The following is a 26,681-nucleotide window of genomic DNA, read 5'->3' on the forward strand; positions in this document are numbered from 1 at the left end:
TATCTGAAGTCAATTTTTTGTGAAAAAAGTTAAATGTTCTTTTTCTTTTCAAAAAATTTAAGTGAAGCACATCAAGGATTAATAAACTGCTTGAATGTGGTTTTGAGCACCTTTAGGAGTGCAATTTTTAGAATGGTGTCAATTTTGGTATCTTCCTTCATATAGACAAAAAAAGAATTTTTTTTTTAAAATCGCTGGTCAACTTTTAACCCTTATAACTTCCTAACAAAAGAAAAAATGTTTCGAAATTGTGCTGATGTAAAATAGACATGTGGGAAATGTTATTTAATTATTTGGTGTGACATATCTCTGTGATTTAAGGGCATGAAAATATAAATTTTTTAAATTGCAACATTTTCACCAAATTTCACCAAATTTCAGTTTTTTTTACAAATAAACGCAAGTCATACTGAGGACATTTTATGACTATCATAAAGTGCAATGTGTCACAAAAAAAACATTCTCAGAATCACTGGGATCCGTTGAAGCGTTCCAGAGTTATTAACTCATAAAGTGACAGTGGTCAGAATTGCAAAAACTGGCCCGTCATTAATGTGCAAACCACCCTAAAGGGGTAAAGGGGTTAATCTTTACAAACTCTTTTAGTTTCTATAACTTGTATCTACTGCTCTTCAGACCTGGTAATTAAACCAAGATCTGCTGTACGCATTACAAAATTATATTGTAAGAGACTGTTCTGATTATGCTGTAATCATTTCTGCTAAATTTTGTGGTTTATTCAACATGCATCTACTGTTAGGGGTCGAGTTCCCACCTCTGCACAGGGGGAATCATGGTCCATCTCCGCTGCGGTCTCCCATTCTTCTCCTGCCGCAGTGGAGCCTGCTCAGCGGAGATGTTGGTCCCAGCGTCTCGCTCAGTCTGACTCTGTACAAAGAGTTACTGCTGCTTTCCCTGCTTCTGCCATTGAAGTCAGTGTTGGGCAGCGGCGAGCAGACACTTCTGGGACTAAGTCCTGCTTTTCTCATTCTGAGCATGCCCAGAGTAAGATCTCTCAGTGGAGATCGAGGGTCACATGATCAGATACTGCAGCTTAGGCCATTGGTCCTTCAGGAAGGTCCTGTACGTGCTGCAACTATTTAAGGCTCGCATGGCCGCATTGTTCTAAGTTATGTACTTTGCGCCAGTGTGGTCATGTATGATTGTGTTCAGGGACCCGGCTGAAATAAGCCCCTAGAATGCTGGCACCTCCGGCGAGGAGTTTGTGTGTTTGTGTATTCAGGGACCTGGCTGAAATAAGCCCCTAGAATGCTGGCACCTCCGGCTAGGAGTTTTGTGTGCGTGCATGACCACTGACTGCTCTCGTTTGGGTAGTTAGCCTGTGCCACTGTGAGGTCTAACAGGGCACAGTGCTTTGAGTTCACGACTAGTCTGTGAAGTAACAGAGTTAGCTCATACCGCCATATAGTTCCGCCATTTGCTAGCAGCAGGTTCACCTGCACGGTGGACCCCGGGCTGCGAACGCATCTATTATAATAAAATCTCTATATTCATTTGGTGCGTTCCGCTAGCCCTAACATCTACATCCTAGTTTTCGACCTTCCATTTAACCTATGTTCTGCTTCCTTTGTTTGTCTACACTTCTGATACAGTGGCAGTCTGCTCCACTTAATATTTTGCAGTCCTTGATAGCCTATTGTCCAGGTCCTCATTGCTGTTCTGACAAAAATCGAATTTGAGAAATTGCGCAGATTTTACCAGTTACTGTGCAGCTATTGTCTTCAAACTAATGTTCCATAAATAGTTCTGAAGTCTCTTCAGACCACAAAGCATAATAAATGTAACATATAAAAAGTAGAAAAAATTACCTAATACCTCACTACTTAGCTGTCCCAGATCCCTATCTTACTCCGTTGCCACCTGCTCGCTGTCCCGTCCTCAGGGAGTTTTCTTTCCACAGTCGTGTGCAAGTGCCTTCAATCTACAAGAGGACTTTGAATTATGTCTAGGACTTGTAGGTGATGGGACTTTGTAATGTCACAGCACAGGTCATAGCATCACGAAGTTCTGACATTCTAACACGCCATGACCTTTGAGGCCTGGTTGTGACCCTAATTCCTGTTCTAAAGTGATGACCCTGGCATGTGACAGTGGAAAGTAGAAGCCTTAAGGACTAAATTGCAGGTAAAGGACAACAGAGGCAGCTGGGGTGCTGGGACAAGTGATCAGAGGGGTCTTTGCCTTTTTTGTTTTATAATCATGGCCAGCCGTTTGTAATTCAGCAAAATGATGACCCATAGCAGTTGACTATTTTGCTTAATTTTAACAAATTAAAAATAAAAAATATTCCTGAGAATGTGGATTGTTGTAAAAATTTGAATGGAATTCAATTCCACTCTAATAACTTCTCTCATTTCTAGTGGTCACTCCAATAATTGATTTGATTTAAATACGGTATATATTTTGTGCAATCACTTTCCTTTTTGTTAATTGATATAAATAAACTATTAACACTAGTATTAACACTACCATTTTTGAATAATAAGAAACAATGTATTTTCACAGCAATATCATGTGGTCATCCAGGAATTCCTGCAAATGCAATTTTAGGAGGAGATAAATTTACATATGGATCAAAAATCCATTACTCTTGCTCTGGAGCTCATATATTAATAGGAAATGCAACAAGAGTGTGCCAAGAGAACAATCGATGGAGCGGAACACTTCCTCATTGCTCAGGTATATCAGTAATATTATAAAGCACTTATTGAATTATTTCATTTTGAATGGATCTAACCTAACTTGTACATTTCCTGAAATGTAAATTTAGTGATTATCATAACACAAATCTGGAAACAAGGTAATGCACAGTATGCCTAATAAATACATATTTAATTAAGTATAAGAACTCTTCTTTTCTGAGTTTAGCAAGGAATTTTTCTGACATATACTAAAGATGTAGAACTAAATTGACTTATTTGAAAAAAATAAAAAAGGTAAAGATGAATAAAATGATAAGTTTGTTATGTCCATCTCAAGGGTTTTCATATATATGTTTAGATGGTTGCAATACATTTCTTTACATTACATTTCTTATACTTCCTATTTTGAAAGGAGCTTGCTGACAAATCAAAAGGAATCACATGCCAGAATCTTTGGTAATTTTTGTTATGTAAAGTAAAATAAATATTTTAGAACACTGAAGTTGCTGTTGATTTTAATTTTATAAAAAAAGTAGCCATTATTTAAAAATTAATAATCAGACTCTTTCTGCTAAAATTATTGAGCAAAACTATTTAAAACTAGAATGTGGCCCGATTCTAACGCATCGGGTATTCTAGAATACGTATGTAGTTTATTTATGAAGATTTTAGAATAATGCACAGCCAACGTAGTACATGGCACAGCCACATAGTATATTGCACAGCCACGTACTATATATCACAGCCACGTAAAATATAGCACAGCCCACATAGTACATTGCACAGCCAATGTAGTATATTGCACAGCCCACGTAGTATATTGCACTGCCCACATAGTATATTGCACAGCCTACATAGTACATTGCACAGACCATGTAGTATATTGCACAGCCCACTTAGTATATTGCACAGCCCGCGTAGTATATAGCACAGCCCACGTAGTACATTGCACAGCCCATGTAGTATATTGCACAGCCCACGTAGAATATTGCACAGCCCATGTAGTATATTGCACAGCCCACGTAGTACATTGCACAGCCCACATAGTACATTGCACAGCCCACGTAGTACATTGTAAAGCCCATGTAGTATATTGCACAGCCCACGTAGTACATTGCACAGCCCACGTAGTACATTGCACACACAGCCCACATAGTACATTGTACAGCCCATGTAGGATATTGCACAGCCCACGTAGTATATTGCACAACCCACATAGTATATAGCAATGTGGGCATAATATCCCTGTTAAAAAAAAGAATTAAAATAAAAAATAGTTATATACTCACCTTCCGTTGGCCCCCGGAACCAGGCAAAGCGTTTACCGAAGCTCCTCGTGCGCTCTGGTCCCAAGAGTGCATTGCGGTCTCACGAGATGATGACGTAGCGGTCTCGCGAGACCGCTACGTCATCATCTCGTGAGATTGCAATGCATGGAGCGGTCATCAGAGCGTCGCGAAGAGTGGGAAAGGCCTGTTCTGGATCCAATGGGCCGACGGACGGTGAGTATATAACTATTTTTTATTTTTTCATTATTTTTAACATTAGATCTTTTTACTATTGATGCTGCATAGGCAGCATCAATAGTAAAAAGTTGGCCACACAGGGTTAATAGCAGCAATAACGGAGTGCGTTACACAGCAGCATAACGCGGTCCGTTAACGCTGTCATTAACCCTGTGGGAGCTCTGACTGGAGGGGAGTATGGAGCGGGCACTGACTGCTGGGAGTAAGGAGCGGCCATTTTGCCGCTGGACTGTGCCTGTCGCTGATTGGTCACGGCCTGGGGGCCGCGACCAATCAGCGATGTGGGATTTCCGGGACAGATAGACAGACAGAAAGACGGAAGTGACCCTTAGACAATTATATAGTAGATGTGGCGGATGTTGGGCCTTTTTGGGTTCTACACTAACTCCACCTATTTCCACCAACTTTTTTAAAAATTAATGATGCTTATTACTGAGGAACATGGCTAAGTGAAGTAAGACAAAAATGTCCTCCAGTCACTGACAGCAGCAAGTTTCTTATTCTGGGGTAAGTTATCTGAAAGATGAATCAAATTCATTTGGAAGTACTTGACTCTAATTTGCACCTGTCATCAAAACTGTCCTATAAAATGCCAGTCTTAATTAATTGGGACCTAGAGTATGTGTATAATTATCGATATCTACATATCTAATAGTTAAAGTAAAATTATATTTGAATATGTGTTTAAGGATATAATCCTGGAATGTGTGGTGACCCTGGAACACCAGCTCATGGATCACGCCTTGGCAATGAATTTAAGACTAAAAGTTTACTGCGTTTTTCTTGTGAAATGGGATATACATTAATAGGGTCCATGGAACGGACTTGTTTATCAAATGGATCGTGGTCTGGACTACAACCGTCATGTGAAGGTAAGTACCATCCTTATAATTCATTTAAAAATGCATATCCCAAAGTATACTACATTTTGGGAATTTGATTTCTGGATAATATGCTGAAATGATAGTATTTACATTAAGTGTATTGATAAGTAAATCACTTTGGCCCTAATAAACCTTTGCATTGCATATGATGTAGACTATATCTTTACCAACAGACAACAAAATAATGCAAAAAAGAATATTTAAAATGAAAAAAATAATTTATGCTAAAATGTAAATGACTAGACAAATTTGACTAATCCGTAAACAAATGTGTTGATAAAGCATTTTTACTAATAAGGCAGCTCCATTAAGCCATTCCTTTGGCCCTTCCATATAACTAGGGTCACATGTTAACAATGCTGTGTAGCTAATTTCATCTGTTCAATTTCCTGCAGAGGTCATGCAGAAGCCAATGAACAGACTGAATGGTTTTATCAAACTTCAGCTCTCACCGAAAAATGTTATCACTAACCAAGATGACTGTGAATAGTCCCTGAAACTTTAGTTTTGCTTCAATTTGTTGTATTCAGAACTATAGCTTCCTCATATAAATAGATAATTGTTATTTTTTGAATAGCAATATGCAAGATTTATTAGTGTACTTACTTTCCCTATCTAATAATGTTTTCCAGTATTTTTACTAATTTTCTTCACAAAAAGTTTTAAAAGGAGTTAGATAAAAAGGCTTAACAGAGCATTTTTAGGATTCATTCAAATATGAAAATGTACATATATTTCAAATCTTTATAAAGATTTTCAAAGATAAACAAAATGGAATCTGGATTCACCATGAAGTCATCCACACTTGAAATTTTAGACTGCAAGAAGAATTTTCTCAATTTAAGTACCTTATTGTCGATCTCCTTTTTCTTCTGTATGTTTGACCTTGTATGAAATTCAGTGGATTATCATGGACTTTTCTAATGATTTCTGGTGTACAGTAGGACTACAGTATTTTTGATAAGTTAAAAGAGTCTTAGCACTTAAAGGGGTTTTTAGAATTAGAAAAACATGACTGCATTTTATTAGACTTATCACAAAACCATGAGTGCATCTGCCAAAATCATATGGATTTTCCTGGGAAATATAATTTGCATCAAAGTTATTTTTTACCATTTGATTGTCGCTAATTATGTTCTGGAGTCTCTGTTAATATACGGTACTCTTGCCTGCTCAAAGTACAATAAACATAATATGTAAAATACAAAAAAATACTCCCCTCACTGCTCACCTGTTTCGTTCCTCTGGTTCCCACTGTCCGGTCTTCACAGCAGCCTATTCTTTTCCATGTCACAAGCAGAATCTCCAAACCTATTAAAACCAGGCTTAATTTCTGGCCACAGCTAGCCTAGAGAAGAAGGGACACGGTAGGTCCTCTTCTTTTCACCTTAGCATCTTCAACCAGTTCTCTCTAGGCAGTGATTTTGGCCATGATCAGGCCTCAGAAGTAACTGAGTGTAACATGCCAATAACATCATGATGTGCGATGCTCAGTGACCTCTTGAAGCCTGGACATAGCCTGAAGTCCTGACCTTAAGTGAACAAACCAGGAGATGTGTTTTGCAGCAAGGAAAAGAAGAGTTGTCTCTTAGAAATTGGATGCTGGGTAGGGGAGGGCCAGATAAGTGAACAGTGAGCATAGTTTTTTCTAAACTTTTGTAGGCCATCAATCGTTCAGCAACATGGCAACCACGGTAAGGAAATTTGCCAAAATTTGTATTCTCAGAAATACATACATTTTTTTCTATATTTCAGTACAATACAATTCTGCTCAAATAAATTAAATTTTCTCTATTTAGCCCAAGATCCATTCATAATCATGGATTGAGTGTATTATTGCAACTCAGCTCAATCGAAGAAAATTAATTTGAACTGCAGTACCACATAGTCAGGGTGGGCACTGTTTCTGAGAGATGAACAATCTATTACAGACTGATCATTGTGAATAGTTTACTTCAGTCTACTTGTGTAAGCCATCTATTAAATTACTACTGATTGGTAAATGTTTAGCAATCAATGGCCATTTAGTACTCCTTATTAGTGTTGAGTAGTGTTGAGCATTCCGATGCTGCAAGTATCGGGTATCGGCCGATACTTGCTGTATCGGAATTCCCGATACCGAGATCCGATATTTTTGTAATATCGGATATCGGTATCGAAACAACATTAATGTAAAAAGGTGTAAAAGAAAGAATTAAAATAAAAAAAATCGCTATACTCACCTCTCCGACGCAGCCGGGACCTCAGCGAAGGAACCGGCAGCGTTGTTTGTTTAAAATTCGCGCTTTTACTTGCTTACGTGAATTCCCGGCTTCTGATTGGTCAGGGCGGCCATGTTGCCGGGACGCGGACCAATCACAGCAAGCCGTGACGAAATTACGTCACGGCTTGCTGTGATTGGTCCGCGTCCCGGCAACATGGCCGCCATTAACCAATCACAAGCCGTGACGTCACGGGAGGCTGGACACGCGCTTATTTTGAAAAGCGCGCGTGTCCAGCCTCCCGTGACGTCACGGCTTGTGATTGGTCACGGCGCCATATTGCCGGGATGCGGACCAATCACAGCAAGCCGTGACGAAATTACGTCACGGCTTGCTGTGATTGGTCCGCGTCCCAGGAACATGGCCGCCATTAACCAATCACAAGCCGTGACGTCACGGGAGGCTGGACACGCGCTTATTTTGAAAAGCGCGCGTGTCCAGCCTCCCGTGACGTCACGGCTTGTGATTGGTCACGGCGCCATATTGCCGGGATGCGGACCAATCACAGCAAGCCGTGACGAAATTACGTCACGGCTTGCTGTGATTGGTTAATGGCGGCCATGTTCCTGGGACGCGGACCAATCACAGCAAGCCGTGACGTAATTTCGTCACGGCTTGCTGTGATTGGTCCGCATCCCGGCAATATGGCGCCGTGACCAATCACAACGCCGGAACGTAATTTTAAAATCCTGAAGGACCTGAAATTACGTCACGGCTTGCTGTGATTGGTTGCGTCGCGGTCACATGGGCGACGCGACCAATCACAAGCCGTGACGTCACGGGAGGCTGGACACGCGCTTATTTTGAAAAGCGCGCGTGTCCAGCCTCCCGTGACGTCACGGCTTGTGATTGGTCACGGCGCCATATTGCCGGGACGCGGACCAATCACAGCAAGCCGTGACATAATTTCGTCACGGCTTGCTGTGATTGGTCCGAGTCCCGGCAACATGGCCGCCCTGACCAATCAGAAGCCGGGAATTCACGTAAGCAAGTAAAAGCGCGAATTTTAAAGAAACAACGCTGCCGCTTACAATCGCCGAGGTCCCGGCTGCGTCGGACAGGTGAGTATAGCGATATTTTTTATTTTAATTCTTTATTTTATACATTAATATGGTTCCCAGGGCCTGAAGGAGAGTTTCCTCTCCTTCAGACCCTGGGAACCATCAGGAATACCGTCCGATACCTGAGTCCCATTGACTTGTATTGGTATCGGGTATCGGTATCGGATTGGATCCGATATTTTGCCGGTATCGGCCGATACTTTCCGATACCGATACTTTCAAGTATCGGACGGTATCGCTCAACACTAGTGTTGAGCATTCCGATACCGCAAGTATCGGGTATCGGCCGATACTTGCGGTATCGGAATTCCGATACCGAGTTCCGATACTTTTGTGATATCGGGAATCGGTATCGGAACCATATTCATGTGTAAAATAAAGAATTAAAATAAAAAATATGGATATACTCACCTCTCCGGCGGCCCCTGGATCTTACTGCTGTAACCGGCAGCCTCCGTTCCTAAGAATGAGCGCATGAAGGGCCTTCGAAGATGTCGCGGCTTCTGATTGGTCGCGTGAGCGCTCATGTGACCGCTCCCGCGACCAATCACAAGCCGCGACGTCATCGCAGGTCCTTCACACCCTCATTCTTAGGAACGGAGTCCAGGGGCTGCCGGAGAGGTGAGTATATCCATATTTTTTATTTTAATTCTTTATTTTACACATGAATATGGATCGCAGGGCCTGAAGGAGAGTTTCCTCTCCTTCAGACACTGGGAACCATTCCGATACTTTGCGTCCCATTGAAATGCATTGGTATCGGGTATCAGTATCGGCGAGATCCGATATTTTGCCGGTATCGGCCGATACTATCCGATACCGATACCAATGCATATCGGAAGGTATCGCTCAACACTACTCCTTATTGGTTCATGCAATCCCTTAATGAAACCTGCCAAGAGACTCGGATTATTTCCTACCTTGCCTGGCTTGAATGATAACTCTACAAATATGAAAATAAGATGAAAACTGCCATTCACAATGAGCTGGGAGGGGAGAAGGCAAAGGCAGCTACTCAGTGGACTATTTTTTCCTTGACTGACTAATTCTTTTAACTTGTGTTTTCTCTGAAACACCACAGCCTTTAAAAATAATATATTCATATGATTGTAATCATGGAGCCTGTAGTTTAGGCACAATAAATCTGATTGACTTCTTTCCAGAAAAATGTATCAGAAGTGTCAAAATGGCATATAAAAGTCAAGTAAATGCGTAAGTTTACTATTCATCAGATGAAAATCTAGCAGAAATCAGAAAAAAGCAAGAATTGCTCAACATCATACACCATTTATTATTTTTACAAAACCTTGTAAAAGCCATAAGAAAATGTAAATTGTCCAATATTTCTAGCAGTTTGCACCAAATATCTGATTCTATGTGTGTCCATTTACATTTTCAACAACTTGTGCCATTTTTACTATTGCATAAAATTATACATTTATTCCCCAATATCTCATACTATGTAAAATATGGCTGCTTTTCTTCACTGCACTTGCTCATAGGTTGTGAGAACACACAAAGTAAATCTTGCAACCTATTAGTATAAGGTAATGCCAGAGTAAGGCCTTAATGAACCTGCAATGCTATCATAACTATTCAATGTTGTAACATGTATTCCAACAGTTTCAATGTGACTCTTATTCTACTACGTTGATACAGTAACAACAAATGGATACATTAATAGCCTAAAGAAGGTATTTGTGTAAATTCTACTAATTCTGCCAAAAAAAAGTTTAATAATGACAATTATATTAGCAATAACTAACAAAAAAGAAAATGATGTTCTAATGAGAATATCTTTAGAATTTAAACACCATTCCAAATAAGGTTGCAAATTTTAAATTCTACTGGTAGAATTTCAGCTTTAGAATAGACATTTAATAAAAATAAAATGGACAAGTGTATTTCAATGTCAGACAAATATAGTAGTGTACAGATTTAGTGCAGGTAGAAATGTGTTCAAGTTTTGTAATATGCATGCACATTATAAATTATTACTGTCATTGAGGATCTGTCTAGTCTTAAGCCTTTATACTTCCAATAAATTGGTATTTTATTCCATAACTGGAAATAAAACTTAAAGTAAGATATGATTTGATTTCAGATCATTTCCCACTGTTAATTTTAATAGGCCACAGAGAAGGTAATTAATACTAATTTGCCTCTGCTAAACTAATTTAAATGATATCTGAAATAATGACCTCTAAATGTAACAAAAATATTGTGATGTTAAGTAGATAGAAGTTTTAGAATTTAATAACACAGAATACTATTCTGCTTAATGCTGAGATAATTTAACTTAAAGCTAAATTAACATTAATTTGCATTTATAGTAAAATACAATAAATTTTACAAAAAAATTATTGTCAATTTGCATGGTTATACATGTAAGAGTTGACATCTTCAGGAAAAATTCTTTATTGGTCTATGAATAGGTATGAGCTGACTGGTGGAAGATCAGATTCTGGTACCGGCCCAAATTTTTGTCTAAAGTTCGGTTCGGGTAGCAGAACTGTCCCCGAACTTGAAACTGGAAACAAACTCCATTTAAATCAATGGGGATCTGAACTTTGGAGCTGTAAAATCTCTCCCTCCTTCCTGCACTCCCAAACTGTAAAACCGACTTCCAGGAGAAGTCCGTGTTTGGAGTTCAGCACAGGACACATAGTGTCTGGTACGAACCCAAACTTTACAGTTCGGGAACGCTCCTCTCTAGTCAATTAGAAAGTAGATTTATCTGCAAAATGCTAGGATATTTATTTTTCAATGAATAAGGACCGTGCATAGTCTGTGAGAGGTAATCTGAATAAATAAATCTTGGATTTATGTTGGCTCTGTGCAGTTTAATACTTGTATTACCCCACGGCATTAAACACCAGAGGTGATGTAGAAAAGCAGAAAATAACATAGTAACATAGTAACATAGTTAGTAAGGCCGAAAAAAGACATTTGTCCATCCAGTTCAGCCTATATTCCTATATTCCATCATAATAAATCCCCAGATCTACATCCTTCTACAGAACCTAATAATTGTATGATACAATATTGTTCTGCTCCAGGAAGACATCCAGGCCTCTCTTGAACCCCTCGACTGAGTTCGCCATCACCACCTCCTCAGGCAAGCAATTCCAGATTCTCACTGCCCTAACAGTAAAGAATCCTGTTCTATGTTGGTGGAAAAACCTTCTCTCCTCCAGACGCAAAGAATGCCCCCTTGTGCCCGTCACCTTCCTTGGTATAAACAGATCCTCAGCGAGATATTTGTATTGTCCCCTTATATACTTATACATGGTTATTAGATCGCCCCTCAGTCGTCTTTTTTCTAGACTAAATAATCCTAATTTCGCTAATCTATCTGGGTATTGTAGTTCTCCCATCCCCTTTATTAACTTTGTTGCCCTCCTTTGTACTCTCTCTAGTTCCATTATATCCTTCCTGAGCACCGGTGCCCAAAACTGGACACAGTACTCCATGTGCGGTCTAACTAGGGATTTGTACAGAGGCAGTATAATGCTCTCATCATGTGTATCCAGACCTCTTTTAATGCACCCCATGATCCTGTTTGCCTTGGCAGCTGCTGCCTGGCACTGTCTGCTCCAGGTAAGTTTATCATTAACTAGGATCCCCAAGTCCTTCTCCCTGTCAGATTTACCCAGTGGTTTCCCGTTCAGTGTGTAATGGTGATATTGATTCCTTCTTCCCATGTGTATAACCTTACATTTATCATTGTTAAACCTCATCTGCCACCTTTCAGCCCAAGTTTCCAACTTATCCAGATCCATCTGTAGCAGAATACTATCTTCTCTTGTATTAACTGCTTTACACAGTTTTGTATCATCTGCAAATATCAATATTTTACTGTGTAAACCTTCTACCAGATCATTAATGAATATGTTGAAGAGAACAGGTCCCAATACCGACCCCTGCGGTACCCCACTGGTCACAGCGACCCAGTTAGAGACTATACCATTTATAACCACCCTCTGCTTTCTATCACTAAGCCAGTTACTAACCCATTTACACACATTTTCCCCCAGACCAAGCATTCTCATTTTGTGTACCAACCTCTTGTGCGGCACGGTATCAAACGCTTTGGAAAAATCGAGATATACCATGTCCAATGACTCACCGTGGTCTAGCCTATAGCTTACCTCTTCATAAAAACTGATTAGATTGGTTTGACATGAGCGATTTCTCATAAACCCATGCTGATATGGAGTTAAACAGTTATTCTCATTGAGATAATCCAGAATAACATCCTTCAGAAACCCTTCAAATATTTTACCAACAATAGAGGTTAGACTTACTGGCCTATAATTTCCAGGTTCACTTTTAGAGCCCTTTTTGAATATTGGCACCACATTTGCTATGCGCCAGGCCTGCGGAACAGACCCCGTCGCTATAGAGTCCCTAAAAATAAGAAATAATGGTTTATCTATTACATTACTTAGTTCTCTTAGTACTCGTGGGTGTATGCCATCCGGACCCGGAGATTTATCTATTTTAATCTTATTTAGCCGGTTTCGCACCTCTTCTTGGGTTAGATTGGTGACCCTTAATATAGGGTTTTCATTGTTTCTTGGGATTTCACCTAGCATTTCATTTTCCACCGTGAATACCGTGGAGAAGAAGGTGTTTAATATGTTAGCCTTTTCCTCGTCATCTACAACCATTCTTTCCTCACTATTTTTTAAGGGGCCTACATTTTCAGTTTTTATTCTTTTACTATTGATATAGTTGAAGAACAGTTTGGGATTAGTTTTACTCTCCTTAGCAATGTGCTTCTCTGTTTCCTTTTTGGCAGCTTTAATTAGTTTTTTAGATAAAGTATTTTTATCACTATAGTTTTTTAGAGCTTCAATGGTGCCATCCTGCTTTAGTAGTGCAAATGCTTTCTTTTTACTGTTAATTGCCTGTCTTACTTCTTTGTTTAGCCACATTGGGTTTTTCCTATTTCTAGTCCTTTTATTCCCACAAGGTATAAACCGCTTAGAGTGCCTATTTAGGATGTTCTTAAACATTTTCCATTTATTATCTGTATTCTTATTTCTGAGGATATTGTCCCAGTCTACCAGATTAAGGGCATCTCTAAGCTGGTCAAACTTTGCCTTCCTAAAGTTCAGTGTTTTTGTGACTCCCTGACAAGTCCCCCTAGTGAAAGACAGGTGAAACTGTACAATATTGTGGTCGCTATTTCCTAGATGCCCGAACACCTGCAGATTTGTTATTCTGTCAGGTCTATTAGATAGTATTAGGTCTAAAAGTGCTGCTCCTCTGGTTGGATTCTGCACCAATTGTGAAAGATAATTTTTCTTGGTTATTAGCAGAAACCTGTTGCCTTTATGAGTTTCACAGGTTTCTGTTTCCCAGTTAATATCTGGGTAGTTAAAGTCCCCCATAACCAGGACCTCATTATGTGTTGCAGCTTCATCTATCTGCTTTAGAAGTAGACTTTCCATGATTTCTGTTATATTTGGGGGTTTGTAACAGACCCCAATGAGAATTTTGTTACCATTTTTCCCTCCATGAATTTCGACCCATATGGACTCGACATCCTCATTCCCTTCGCTAATATCCTCCCTTAAAGTGGACTTTAGACAAGACTTTACATAGAGACAAACCCCTCCTCCTCTCATGGCATTTCTGTAGGACACAGAAAGATCCCTTGTATGTATAAAACACTGGCCAATGCTTACTAGCAATAAACAGGAAATATTTTATATGTTGTACAGTTTCACACAGTAGCACTATATATCTCTATTTCCTTATCTCTATCTCATTTATCTGTTCTAGATGTTAGTGAATCATCTGAAATTCATTTTGGGCATGTTCTCTGATAGCTAGCAGAATAGATTTGGTCTAAATTGAATCTGACCCAAAAAGATATTTGCTATGTCATGACTAGAGATGAGCGAACCTTTTAAGGTTCCTCTTGGTTAGGATGGTTGAACTTCTTGATGTTCGCCGAAAGTATAACACCTTCAGGGGGCCAAAAGCTGCCCAAACAGCTCAAATTAGGGGCAGACACCAGGAAAAGTGTCAGAAGTGATCTAAAGTACAAATAGTATAATTGCACAGCATGGATGCATGGGACAGGGCATAAGAAAGGGCTTGGACCAACATTTCTAGATTAATCATTGATCAGTAACAGGTGGATAAGTGACATGTGTAGGCCTGGTGCTCTGAGAGCTTGCCAAATTCAGGCAGCAGACATGACGGACACCCAACTTGGAGTCCAAACATTTCCAAAACGTTAGGGTCATACAACAGGAAAAGTGGCATCAACTGACCAACAGTAGACATTTTGTAATGGTGCAGGAGTCAGGCATGGGCCATGCATGAGACAGGGTCTGGGCCAGCATTTACAGCTTTGAATTTAAGTTAAAATTAAAAGGTGGGTGAGGGACCGGTCTGCTGTGCTAGGAGCCCTAATACCTCATGCAACAGCTCAAACTGCTTTTCTGCTCAGCCAAATTCAGGTGGCACAAATTTCAGCTTCATAGACTATTGTTAGAAATATTTAAGGATAGTAACACAGGTAGTTGACTGAAAGTAAGTGCAGGTCTGCTGGTCAGGAAGCCCCACTGCTACAGGCAAACACATGAAGGAGACTCAACTTGGAGTCCTAACATTTCCAAAAAGTTAGTCAGACACCAAGAAAAGTGGCATCAATTGACCCTCAGTAGAAATTTTTATAATGGCACAGCAGTCAGGCATGGGCCATGCATGAGACAGGGTATAGATCTGCATTTATAGCTTTGAATTTAAGTTAAAATTAAAAGGGTGAGGGACCAGTGTAGGCCCATGGTGCTGGAATCCCTGCCAAACACACATGAAGGAGACACAACTTGGAATCAAAACATTTCCAAAAATTAGGGGCAGACACCAGGAAAAGTGGCATGAATTGACTCACAGTAGAAATGGATGGATGAGACAGGGCCTGGTCCAGCATTTCTAGATTACTAAATTGATCAATAAGAGGTGGATGAGTGTAAGATGTGGGCTTGGTACTCTGAGACCCCTTCCACTACAGGCAACCTACCAGATGGAGACACAACTTGGAGTCTCCACATTTCAAAAAAATATTGGCACACACCAATAAAGTGGTATCAATTTTCCCAGAGTAGAAATAGTATAATGAGACTCTGACACCACTTTCATTATAGGCAACCCACCAGATGGAGACCCCACTTGAAGTCTCCACATTTCAAAAAATGATCTACAAAATGTACCACTTTGTGGCTACCAAAGAAAGGGAGTCAAGCAGCCTATACAGTAATAGAAGTTGTCAGTTGTCTTTGAATAGGATGAGTCGGAGTTTGTTCAGTAGAGCTTTCAGTAACATTACCACCTACCCCAAGTACTCCTTGAACACCAAGCCCATTCCCCTTTCCACCATGACCTCGTTTTTTCCCAGTCATGTACCCTTCACCTCTTTTAACCAGCTGTTTCAGAGCCCTAGGCCCAGTCCTGTCAGTCACCTGTCAGTAAATTAACAATCAGTATTTAGTTACTGAAATAGTGTGGCTGAACCACAGAATTAGCACAAATGATTTATATGCTGAATTGTGGACAAGTAGCTGGACCACACATTTAGCACAATGGATTTAGATGCTGCAATATGGACTGGTGTCTGGACCACACAGTTAGCACAAAGGATTTAGATGCTGAAATGTGGACTGGTGGCTGGACCACACAAATAGCACACAGGATTTATATGCTGAAGTGGCAATTTGTGGATGCACCACAGAATTAGCACTCCAGATTTATATGTTGGAAGGTCTATTTGACACAGGACCCTATCTGTCTGAACTAGCTGAGAATAAATTACCTCACTAACTATCTGACTAATTGCAGCAGCAGCAAACTCACTACACTGTTACAGTCTCAAAATGGTGCCGAAGCCATATGTCCATTTTACATATGGAGAGGGACATGTGACGTTGGCAACCAAATACAGAAGTCCTTGTGGATGGTTTCTGCACTCTGATTGGCTGCCGGAATCTCCACACATTAAGGTAATAAAAAAAAAAAAAAAGATTAACCGTCTGCCTCTCCTCTGACTTCCCTACAGCCCCTAACCTCATCAAACACGTTCCCCTGCTTATCTTACTGCTCCACTATCCTAGCCAAAGTACTAACAAAAGCATTAGTGGAAATCCAATGATTTACTGAAACTTGGCCAAATTTTGCCGATTTTTAAGAAAATGCTCGAGAATCATAACACGAATCTGAATGTGCAATGTTTGTGCCGTATTTGAGAATAGCAAACATTCTCCGAACAAGTGCGCTCATCTCTAATCCTGACTACTGATAAGCGAGTATACTCGTTGCTCGGGTGGTCTCAGAGTATTTGTGAGTGCTCAGAGATTTAGTTTTTCTTGATGCAGCTGCATGAGTTGCGGCTGCTAGACAGCTTGAATACATGTGGGGATTCCCTAGCAACCACGCTACCCCCACATGTACTCAAGCTGGTTAGCAGCCCTTAATCAAGCAGCTGCCTCGACAAAAACTAAATCTCTGAGCACTCATAAATACTCAGAGACCACCCGAGCATGTTCGGGACAACCCGAGCAACGAGTATACTCACTCAGCACTAATCCTGACATCTCTTCATACCCTAAAGTGTAATAAACAGAGAACAGAGAAGGAGTAAAATATATAAAATAGTATACTTCTCTGTATTAGGTAAACAACTTCACCCATCTTTCAGCTGCTATTACCCATCTGGTCATTTGCTAGCTTCATATCAGTGTTTGGATCGATCTTTTCTCTATAGTCTGGGTTGGTAGGACAGGTAAGAGGTTATTATTTTTTAACACTTTTCAAACCTTATTAAAAATACAGCAAAATGGAGGATGACAGGCCATACTTTTGCCAGGTTTGTGAGAATTAAATCCGAACAATGTCTAATCTGTATCTTAATACATTAATTTATCCTTGGCTAATAGTATATTTCATAGCCATGTCTAGTTTTGAACGTATTCTTAATGATTTGCTAATTCAGACAAAAAAAAGAGCTGTAGATTCCTAAGTTTATTCGTAAATGTTTTGTCCTACAAGTGATGAGAACTAGTAATTGTTATAATGGCAATTATACACTGCTCAAAAAAATAAAGGGAACACTAAAATCCCACATCCTAAATATCACTGAATGAAATATTTCAGTTGTAAGTCTTTAATCATTACATAGTGGAATGTGTTGAGAACAATAAAACCTAAAAATTATCAACCCAAATCACAACTAATATCCCATGGAGGTCTGGAGTTGGAATGATGCTCAAACTCAAAGTGGAAAATGAAGTTACAGGTTGATCCAACTTCAGTGGAAATGCCTCAAGACAAGGAAATGATACTCAGTAGTGTGTGGCCTCCACCCTGCCTGTATGACCTCCCTACAATGACAGGGCATGTTCCTGATGAGGCAGCGGATGGTTTCCTGAGGAGTCTGCTCCCAGACCTGGACTAAAGTATCCGCCAACTCCTGGACAGTCTGTTGAGCAATGTGACATTGGTGGATGGTGCAAGACATGATGCCCAGATGTGTTCAGTTGGATTAAGGTCTGGGGAATGGGCGGGCCAATCCATAGCTTCAATGCCTTCATCTTGCAGGAACTGGTTACACACTCCAGCCACATGAGGTCTGGCCTTTGTCCTGAATTAGGAGGAACTCAGGGCCAACTACACCAGCATATGGTCTCAAAAGGGGTCTGAGGATCTTATCTCGGTACCTAATGACAGTCAGGCTACCTCTGGCGAGCACATGGAGGGCTGTGCAACCCTCCAAAGAAATGCCACCCCACACCATTACTGACCCACTGCCAAACATCATGCTGAAGGATGTTGCAGGCAGCAGATCACTCTCCATTGCATCTCCAGACTCTGTCACATTTGTCACATGTGCTCAGTGTGAACCTGCTTTCATCTGTGAAGAGCACAGGGCGCCAGTGAAGAATTTGCCAATCCTGGTGTTATGTGGCAAATGCCAAGCATCCTGTACAGTGTTGGGTTGTGAGCACAACCCCCATCTGTGGACATCGGGCACTCAGACCATCTCATGAAGTCAGTTTCTAACCATTTGTGCAGACACATGCACCTTTGTGGCCTGCTGGAGGTCATTTTGCAGGGCTCTGGCAGTGCTCCTCCTGTTCCTTCTTGCACAAAGGCTGAGGTAGCAGTCCTGCTGCTGGGTTGTGGCCCTCCTTTGGCCCCCTCCATGTCTCCTCGTGCACTAGCCTGTCTCCTGGTTGTGCCTCTAGCCTCTGGACACTCCGCTGACAGACACAGCAAACCTTCTTGCCACAGATCACATTGATGTGCCTTCCTGGATGAGCTGCACTACCTGAGCCACTTGTGTGGGTTGTAGAGTCCGTCTCATGCTACCATGAGTGTGAAAGCACAACCAACATTCAAAAGTGACCAAAACATTAGCCAGAAAGCATTTGTATTGAGATGTGGTATGTGGTCCCCACCTGCAGAACCACTCCTTTATTGAGTGTGTATTGATAACTGCCAATAATTTCCATCTGTTGTCTATTCTACACTGTGTTCCAAATTATTATGCAAATAATATTTCCTCATATTTTCTCTAAATTACCTATCTGAATTGCAGTCATTGTTATTTTCCAGTCATCTACTATTCTAGTATAATTGCAATGTTTTGGAACAAACTGCCTATGAAAACAGTATCTTTTAAAAAAAAATAAACACTCAAAATGCATGTTCCAAATTATTATGCACAGCAGAGTTTTCAACCATTTTTTTTATTTTGATCAAAAAAATGGTCAATTGTGAAGTTATAAGCATTATCCGCGTATTACAAAATGAAATCAAACAGTTTCCAAGTGAAAACTTTATTCTAGGTGATGTTACATTTGCACATAGGACCCCTTGTTCGAAAGAAGCTTCTGGACTCTCTCGTCCATTGAATTTGTCAGTTTTTGGATGGTTTCTGCTTCAATTGTTTTGCATGTGGACAGAATACCCTCCCAGAGCTGTTGCTTAGATGTGAACTGCCTCCCGCCATCATAGACACTCCTTTTGATGATGCTCCAGAGGTTCTCAATGGGGTTGAGGTCAGGGGAAGATGGTGGCCACACCATAAGTTTGTCCTCTTTTATGCCCATAGCAGCCAGTAATGCAGATGTGTTTTTTGCAGCATGAGGCGATGCATTTTCATGTATAAAAATGATCTTGCTGCGGAAAGCACGGTTCTTCCTCTTGAACCATGGCAGGAAGTGTCGTTTTCGAAACTCCACATAGATTATGGAGTTCATCTTTACCCCTTCAGGGATCATAAAGGGGCTGACAATCTCTCTCCCCATGATTCCAGCCCAAAACATTACTCCACCTCCTCCTTGTGGGTGCCTTAGCCGTGTTTTCATGGGGTGTCCATCAACCAGCCATCCTCCACTCCATCCATCTGGACCATCGAGCATTGCATGACACTCATCGGTGAACAAAACAGTTTGGAAGTCAGTCTTCATGCATCATTTGGCCCACTGGAGCTGTTTCTGCTTGTGTGCAGTGGATAGAGGTGGTCGACAGGATGGCTTACGCACAGCTGCAAACCTTTGAAGGACCCTGCATCTTGTTGTTCTGGGGATGTTGGAGGCACCAGCAGCTTCAAAAACTTGTCTGCTGCTATGACAAGGCATTTTTGCAGCTGCTCTTTTAACCTTACGCAATTGCCTGTTGGAAAGAGTCCTCAATTTTTCCTTATCAGCACACACACGTGTGTGTTGGGAATCAGCTACATACTTCTTGATTGTGCGATGATCACGATGAAGTGTCTTGGCAATGTTGATTGTAGTCATGCCTTGACCTAAATACTCCACAATTTGTTGCTTCTCAGCAGTCGACACATCCTTTTTCTTTCCCATTTTGGCAAAAAATGTAGGCTGCTTAATAATGTGGAACAGCCTTCTTAAGTAGTCTTGCCTTTATTTGGACACACCTGCCAAACTAATTTGCATAGGTATCTGCAATTGCTTTCAGTGATATAAAGAGCCCTGACACACATCACCATCAATCAGTTTAAATGACAAACAAAAAAATTCTAACCTTATCACTCCTAAACTCTTTGTGCATAATAATTTGGAACACAGTGTATTTGCACAAAAGCATGTGAAATTGATTGTCAAAGAGTGTTGATTCCTAAGTGGACAGTTTGATTTCACAGAAGTTAGATTTACTTGGAGATATATTCTGTTGTTTAAGTGTTCCCTTTATTTTTTTGAGCAGTGTATAATGTCCTAAAATGGTCACTTAGTTACTCTAATGCAGATTCACCTTTCTACACCATTTATGAGGAAAGACACATTGTCAGGGCTTGTCCAGCTTTGAATACATTTTTTTACTATTTAAAAGCATGAAATTGGGTCTAAAATCATTTTTGCAATTTGGTTTCATGAAAAATTTTGCAAAGTTTGCCTTCTATAGCCTCTGTATTACACTGTCTATGGCTGGCAGCAGAATGAGATACCGGGGTCGGACACAATATTTGTATTTTAACTGTTGTGATGAGGACATGATTTTGTTTCACTTACATTATATAAGTATGACAAGTTCTTATCATGGAATTGTTAGCACAGCTTTTCTCACAGACTGCACAGTTGACCAGTATATAAAGTGGCTACTTGTGCAGGAGCATGTGACCAGACCTGTCCAATAAACTTCTCCACTAGAAAAACAGTTTTCTCATGTGAGGTCTCCAATTGGACAAGACTGATGGACAGATCTAGTCACATGCTCCATCAGCAGCCATTTTGAGTGCCACAAAACAATGTCACCAACAAATCTGTTAAAATAAAGATAATGTGAAGTCTCTCAATATGTTCAAAAGATAAAAGAGAGTGTGTTAGGAGTCGAGTTTCCTCTGCTGCACAGGGGGAATCTCGATCCGTGTCTGCTGCGGTCTCCCATTCTCCATCGGCCGCAGTGGAGCCTGCTCAGCGGAGACATCGGTCCCAGCGTCTCACTGAGTCTGATTCAGTGCAAAGGGTTTTTGCTGCCTCTCCAGGCTCTGCTATTGTACCCTGCACTGATCTACGGTGAACAGGCTTTTCTGGGACTAAGTCCTGCTTTGCACACAATGAGTATGCCCAGGGTAAGATCTCTCAGTGGAGATCAAGGGTCACATGTTCAGGTACTGCAGCCAAATCTATTGGTCTTTCTACGAAGGTCCTGTAGGTACGCAGGCTCTGTAGCAGTCTCTCATTGGTCCTCTTTTGGAAGGTCCTGTACGTGCTGCAGCTATTTAAGGCTCGCATGGCCGCACGGCCATGCGCTAGTATCTTCTAAAGTTACATGCTTTGCGCCACTGTGGTCATATGTGTGAATGTGTTCAGGGACCCAGCTGAAATAAGCCCCTAGAATGCTGGCACCTCCGGCGAGGAGATTGTGTATGAGAGTATTCAGGGACCCGGCTGAAATAAGCCGCTAGAATGCTGGCACCTCCGGCAAGGAGTGTTGTGTGCATGCATGACCACTGACTGCTCTCTTCTGGGTAGTTAACCTGTGTCTCTGTGAGAGTTAACAGGGCACAGAGCTTTGCTTTTTCGGCCGCTCTGTGAAGCTAACAGAGCTGGTTAATACCGCCATATTGTGCCGCTATTCACTTAGCGGCAGGATATTTCCTGCACGGTGGATCCCGGGTTGCGAACGCACCAATCACATCAATAAATATATTTGGTGCATTCCGCAAACCCTAACAGAGTGTTATACTGATTAAAAAACACTAACTTGTTAACCTGTTAAAATGTTGATAACAATATTGGAAAATAAAATAAACAAATGTGTCCAGCCATGAATAGTGTAATACAGAAGCTGAAAAGAACTACACACACTATGGCGCTCGCCACAACAAGGGAAGAGGAAAGGGGGGGGTAGAGATGGTGACAGGATGAATGGGCGATCAATTAGGCACCCCTAGCTGCTGGAACCACACAGGATCTGTGCCTATCCTGGGAAAGAAATATGTGTACAAGATATCACAAAGTGGATATGGTGGACCGCGCTCAGGGGTATGTGCTCTGTGGTAATGGGCAGCGGAAGGCTTATGATAGTGTATAACAAATAGTACCTAGATCACTAATATGTACACAGACCTGCTGTGACTGCTGCAAGAATCTAATGACATAGAGGTGTATGCCTGTGACGGCTATACAAATGGTGCTTACCTAGCTGTGATTGCTGTAACACTCCAGCGTCCTAAGTAGACCCCGACCTGGCGTCCGCGGTAGGGTAAGGTGCGGCGTCCGTGGAGGGCGGGGGAAGTGAAGGAGGACTCTGCAGCTGACGCGGTACCTGGGAGCCCCGGCCGAAGGCGTCCCTGGTAACCGCGAGGAAAAAAGAGATGGCCGCTAGCGCCGGCTCGTAGGTGCCTGACGAAGAAGGCCGAGCACCTTCGAAACGCGTTGGTTAGTCTCCACCTTTTTGGCTCCAACGCCGCTCAGTACCTTAGTGACGTCACTTCTTAGGCACCTACGAGCCGGCGCTAGCGGCCATCTCTTTTTTCCTCGCGGTTACCAGGGACGCCTTCGGCCGGGGCTCCCAGGTACCGCGTCAGCTGCAGAGTCCTCCTTCACTTCCCCCGCCCTCCACGGACGCCGCACCTTACCCTACCGCGGACGCCAGGTCGGGGTCTACTTAGGACGCTGGAGTGTTACAGCAATCACAGCTAGGTAAGCACCATTTGTATAGCCGTCACAGGCATACACCTCTATGTCATTAGATTCTTGCAGCAGTCACAGCAGGTCTGTGTACATATTAGTGATCTAGGTACTATTCGTTATACACTATCATAAGCCTTCCGCTGCCCATTACCACAGAGCACATACCCCTGAGCGCGGTCCACCATATCCACTTTGTGATATCTTGTACACATAATACAGAAGCTATAGGAGGCACATTTTTAGTGAAACCCAATGGCAAAAATATTTTTTTTTAGCCCCAATTAGAAGCCTTTAACTAAGAAAAAGAATTGTCCACAAAGGTGGACAACCCCTGCACATATTCTGTTCTTATTTTGAGTCAACAGCAGCAGTAAACTCTGAGATTACTTCAGCCGCTTATAAAACTTAACTTCTTCTGACAAAGGTATTTTGTAGCTCAGTACAGATAATGATAAAAAAATGTGAAATCCTATTTACACTTGACTTTTGGATATTGGATTTTGTCTGATTTATAGGGTCATTCATCTATGAACAATATGTTAAAATACAGATGTAGAACAATATAGTAGAAAGGTTGCAAGTCAACAAGTCAAAATCTCCAGCAGTTCTGTGCTTTATTTTTAAGGTGCCTGCAAATACGACTTTGTAAGCCACATCCATTTTATTGTATTGTACATTGCACTGGATTTGTAGTATGAAAACCTACATAAAATTCTGACAAATAACTATTAATATAGCGGTAGCAAAAACTCTATTATCTGTAAACTGTTATGCTTTAGATAGACTGTATTAAATAGTGAAGGACAAATTGCATGATTGTCTGTAGAACTTTAAGATTACATAGAAAATTTTGAGAAAAAATGAGAGGCATAAAAGTTATGAAGGTAAGAAGAGATGTCAAAAGGGCAGGAAAGAGAAGAATATCATGAGATTGTATTTTGTCTTAAACAAAGATTTTATGTTGATCCCAAGGTTATTTTTTCAATATTCATGCACTGTATAGCAAGTTAACCTAAAAGACTTAAATTAAAAACTGTTTAACATAAAAAAGAGAGAAAGAAAAGAAGGAAACTTTGATTGTATCTGGGAACAGTGGATAAATGTGCTAAGACTGCCCTCAAGTATTCTTCTAGACTGGTATATTTGCTTTACGGAGGCAATCTATGTCTGCTAGATACTATATATTTCAGACTATAAGATGCACTAAACCATAAGACACACCAAGGTTATAGAGGAGGAAATTAGGCAAAAAAATTAAGCAAAAAATTTGGTCAATTCTGTACTTAATATCCCCTGTTCTGGTATATATGGTCCCCTCATCCCCATCCTGATACACATGGTCCCCTCATCCCTATCCTGGTATGCATGCCCCCTCATCCCTATTCTGGTATGCACGGCCCTCTCATCCCTATCCTGGTATACATGGCCCCATTCCTATCCTGGTTGTCAGGGTGCCATCTTGTCCTAGTATACATGCTACTGAAGAGCAGTGAATACTCACTGCTATCTGTGTGCACAGTCCCAGTGTGCAAAGCAGTAGTATTCCAGCAGCTGCCCTGCATGCACGTCCCTGCCATGCGCTGCTTACAAGCATAAAGCAGCTGATGGCATCAGAACAAGATGCTGCGAGGGAGCACCGGGAAGATAAGTGTAATGATTTTTTTAATGTGTCTGATGGGGCCATGCATACCAGGATAGTGGAGGGGAAAAATCATAAGGATGGGGCCATGCATACCAGGACCAGGGTTTGGGGCCAATCATACCAAGATTTTATTAAAGAGAACATTGCCCTCCACATCCATGGGCATAGAATGCAGTGAAAATTAATTTCTCTTTAGCAGCGGGCACAGGAGATAGCTGCAGCCACCAGCTTCAGCCTCCTGTGACCAGCTGCTCCACCGATGCCGCTCCCACACCTACTCACCACAGCCAGAGACAGTATTTCCGGACTATAAGACACCCCCCCATTTTTCTCCACATTTTTGGAGAAAAAAAGTACATCTTTTAGTCCAAAAAATACGGTAATAATAATTTTTATTTTTATTGCAACATCTTATTCTGCTGCATGTTACTATTCAGATGGTACTTGTAGAAATAAGATAAGACATTGAATAGTAACACATAGTTCAATGCATACCAAGGGGAGTGAAGGCCCTACTCGCAAGCTTACAACCTATGAGGAATTAGGTTTAACACAATAGGGAAAAATAAAGTGCTTGTCAGCTAAGGTTCAGACATCACTGTAATAAAAATGGGCATTCAAATAACCATCCAGTGTCTGTACAAGTACAAATACAAAGTCCTACTGATTGAGTGGAAGAGAAAACAGGGGATAGTTAGATTAGTGAGGTGACAGGCTAGTCTAAAGAAATGTGTTTATAGGCCATGCTTTAAAACTGTGGATATTGGAATTTAACCGGATTGTCTGAGGTAATGCGTTACAGAAATCTGGGGCAGCTTGAAAAAAATACAAAAGATGTGAGTGGGAGGTTAAGATTATAGAGCATGTTAGTTTTAGGTCACTAGCAGAAAGTAGGACAGGTAAGGTGGCAGACAGAGAAGAGGGAAGAGATGTAGGGTGGTGCAGGACTGTGGAGGTCTTCATGTGTAAAAAATATAAGTTTATATTGGATTCTGTAGCAGATGGGCAACCAGTGCAAAGACTGACACATGATGGCAGCATTAGTGTAGCGGTTGGACAGAAACATGATCCTGGCTGCTGCATTCATGATAGATTGGAGAGTATAGTAAGAGGGAAACCCATTAATTAGAGAGTTGAAGTAGTATAGGCGAGAATGAATCAGAGCAACAGGAGAGTTTTCGCAGAGTCATGGATGATGAAAGGTCAAATTCTAGAGATGTTTTTGAGTTGCAGATGACATGAGTGAGTGATCGATTGGATAATAGGAGTGAAGGAAAGAGCTGTGTCAAATATAACTCCAAGACAGTGGTTATCCTGCTTGACAGTTATGATAGAACCATACACAGAAATTACTATTTCATGTTTAGGTAGGTTAGTAGAGGGAAAAACAGAAGGAGTTCAGTTTTTTGCAGATTCAGCTTTAGATAGAGGGAGGTGTTGATGTTAAAGACAGACAATCACTGCTATTTTCCAGTAATGTGGGAGTGATGTCTAGAGAAGTGTATAATTGGGTGTCATCATCATAGAGAAGGTACTAATTCAGCTGATGTTTATCCAGTGGGACAGTGTATAGAGAGAAGAGGAAAGAGTCTAGGCCTGAGCTCTGAGGAACCCTGACAGTAAGTAGAAGAGGAGGAAGAGCATAGCTGACAATTAATTTACTTAAGGAGTGGTCAGATAGGTAGGAGGAGAACCAGTAAAGAATGGTGTATTTGAGACCAATAGAGTGTAATATAGTGAGGAGGAGTTGGTGGTCCATAGGGCCAAACGATGCAGAGAGATACAGGAGAATCAGGGTTTAGTAATGGTCATTAGATTTAGTGAGTAAAATTAAATAAATTTATAACTTTAACCCCTTTCCGACCCATGACGCCACGTAGGCGTCATGAAAACCCGTGCCAATCCGACCCATGACGCCTATGTGGCGTCATGGAATGATCGCGTCCCTGCAGATCGGGTGAAAGGGTTA

The 26,681-nt window shown here is 41.1% G+C and overlaps 1 protein-coding gene across 2 annotated transcripts in view; it reads left to right on the forward strand.

Moving 5' to 3' along the window:
• CSMD1 (CUB and Sushi multiple domains 1) overlaps nucleotides 1-26,681 on the forward strand; it is a 2,858,343-nt gene that overhangs the window by 2,729,157 nt on the left and 102,505 nt on the right. For both annotated transcript variants that reach the window (XM_077290057.1, XM_077290056.1), the window contains exons 56-57: nucleotides 2,527-2,700; nucleotides 4,879-5,061. In XM_077290057.1, the coding sequence (XP_077146172.1) occupies nucleotides 2,527-2,700; nucleotides 4,879-5,061 (357 nt within the window). The remainder of the gene's footprint in view (nucleotides 1-2,526; nucleotides 2,701-4,878; nucleotides 5,062-26,681) is intronic.

The sequence above is a fragment of the Ranitomeya variabilis genome, chromosome 2 (assembly GCF_051348905.1).
Source record: "Ranitomeya variabilis isolate aRanVar5 chromosome 2, aRanVar5.hap1, whole genome shotgun sequence".
NCBI lineage: Eukaryota > Metazoa > Chordata > Amphibia > Anura > Dendrobatidae > Ranitomeya > Ranitomeya variabilis.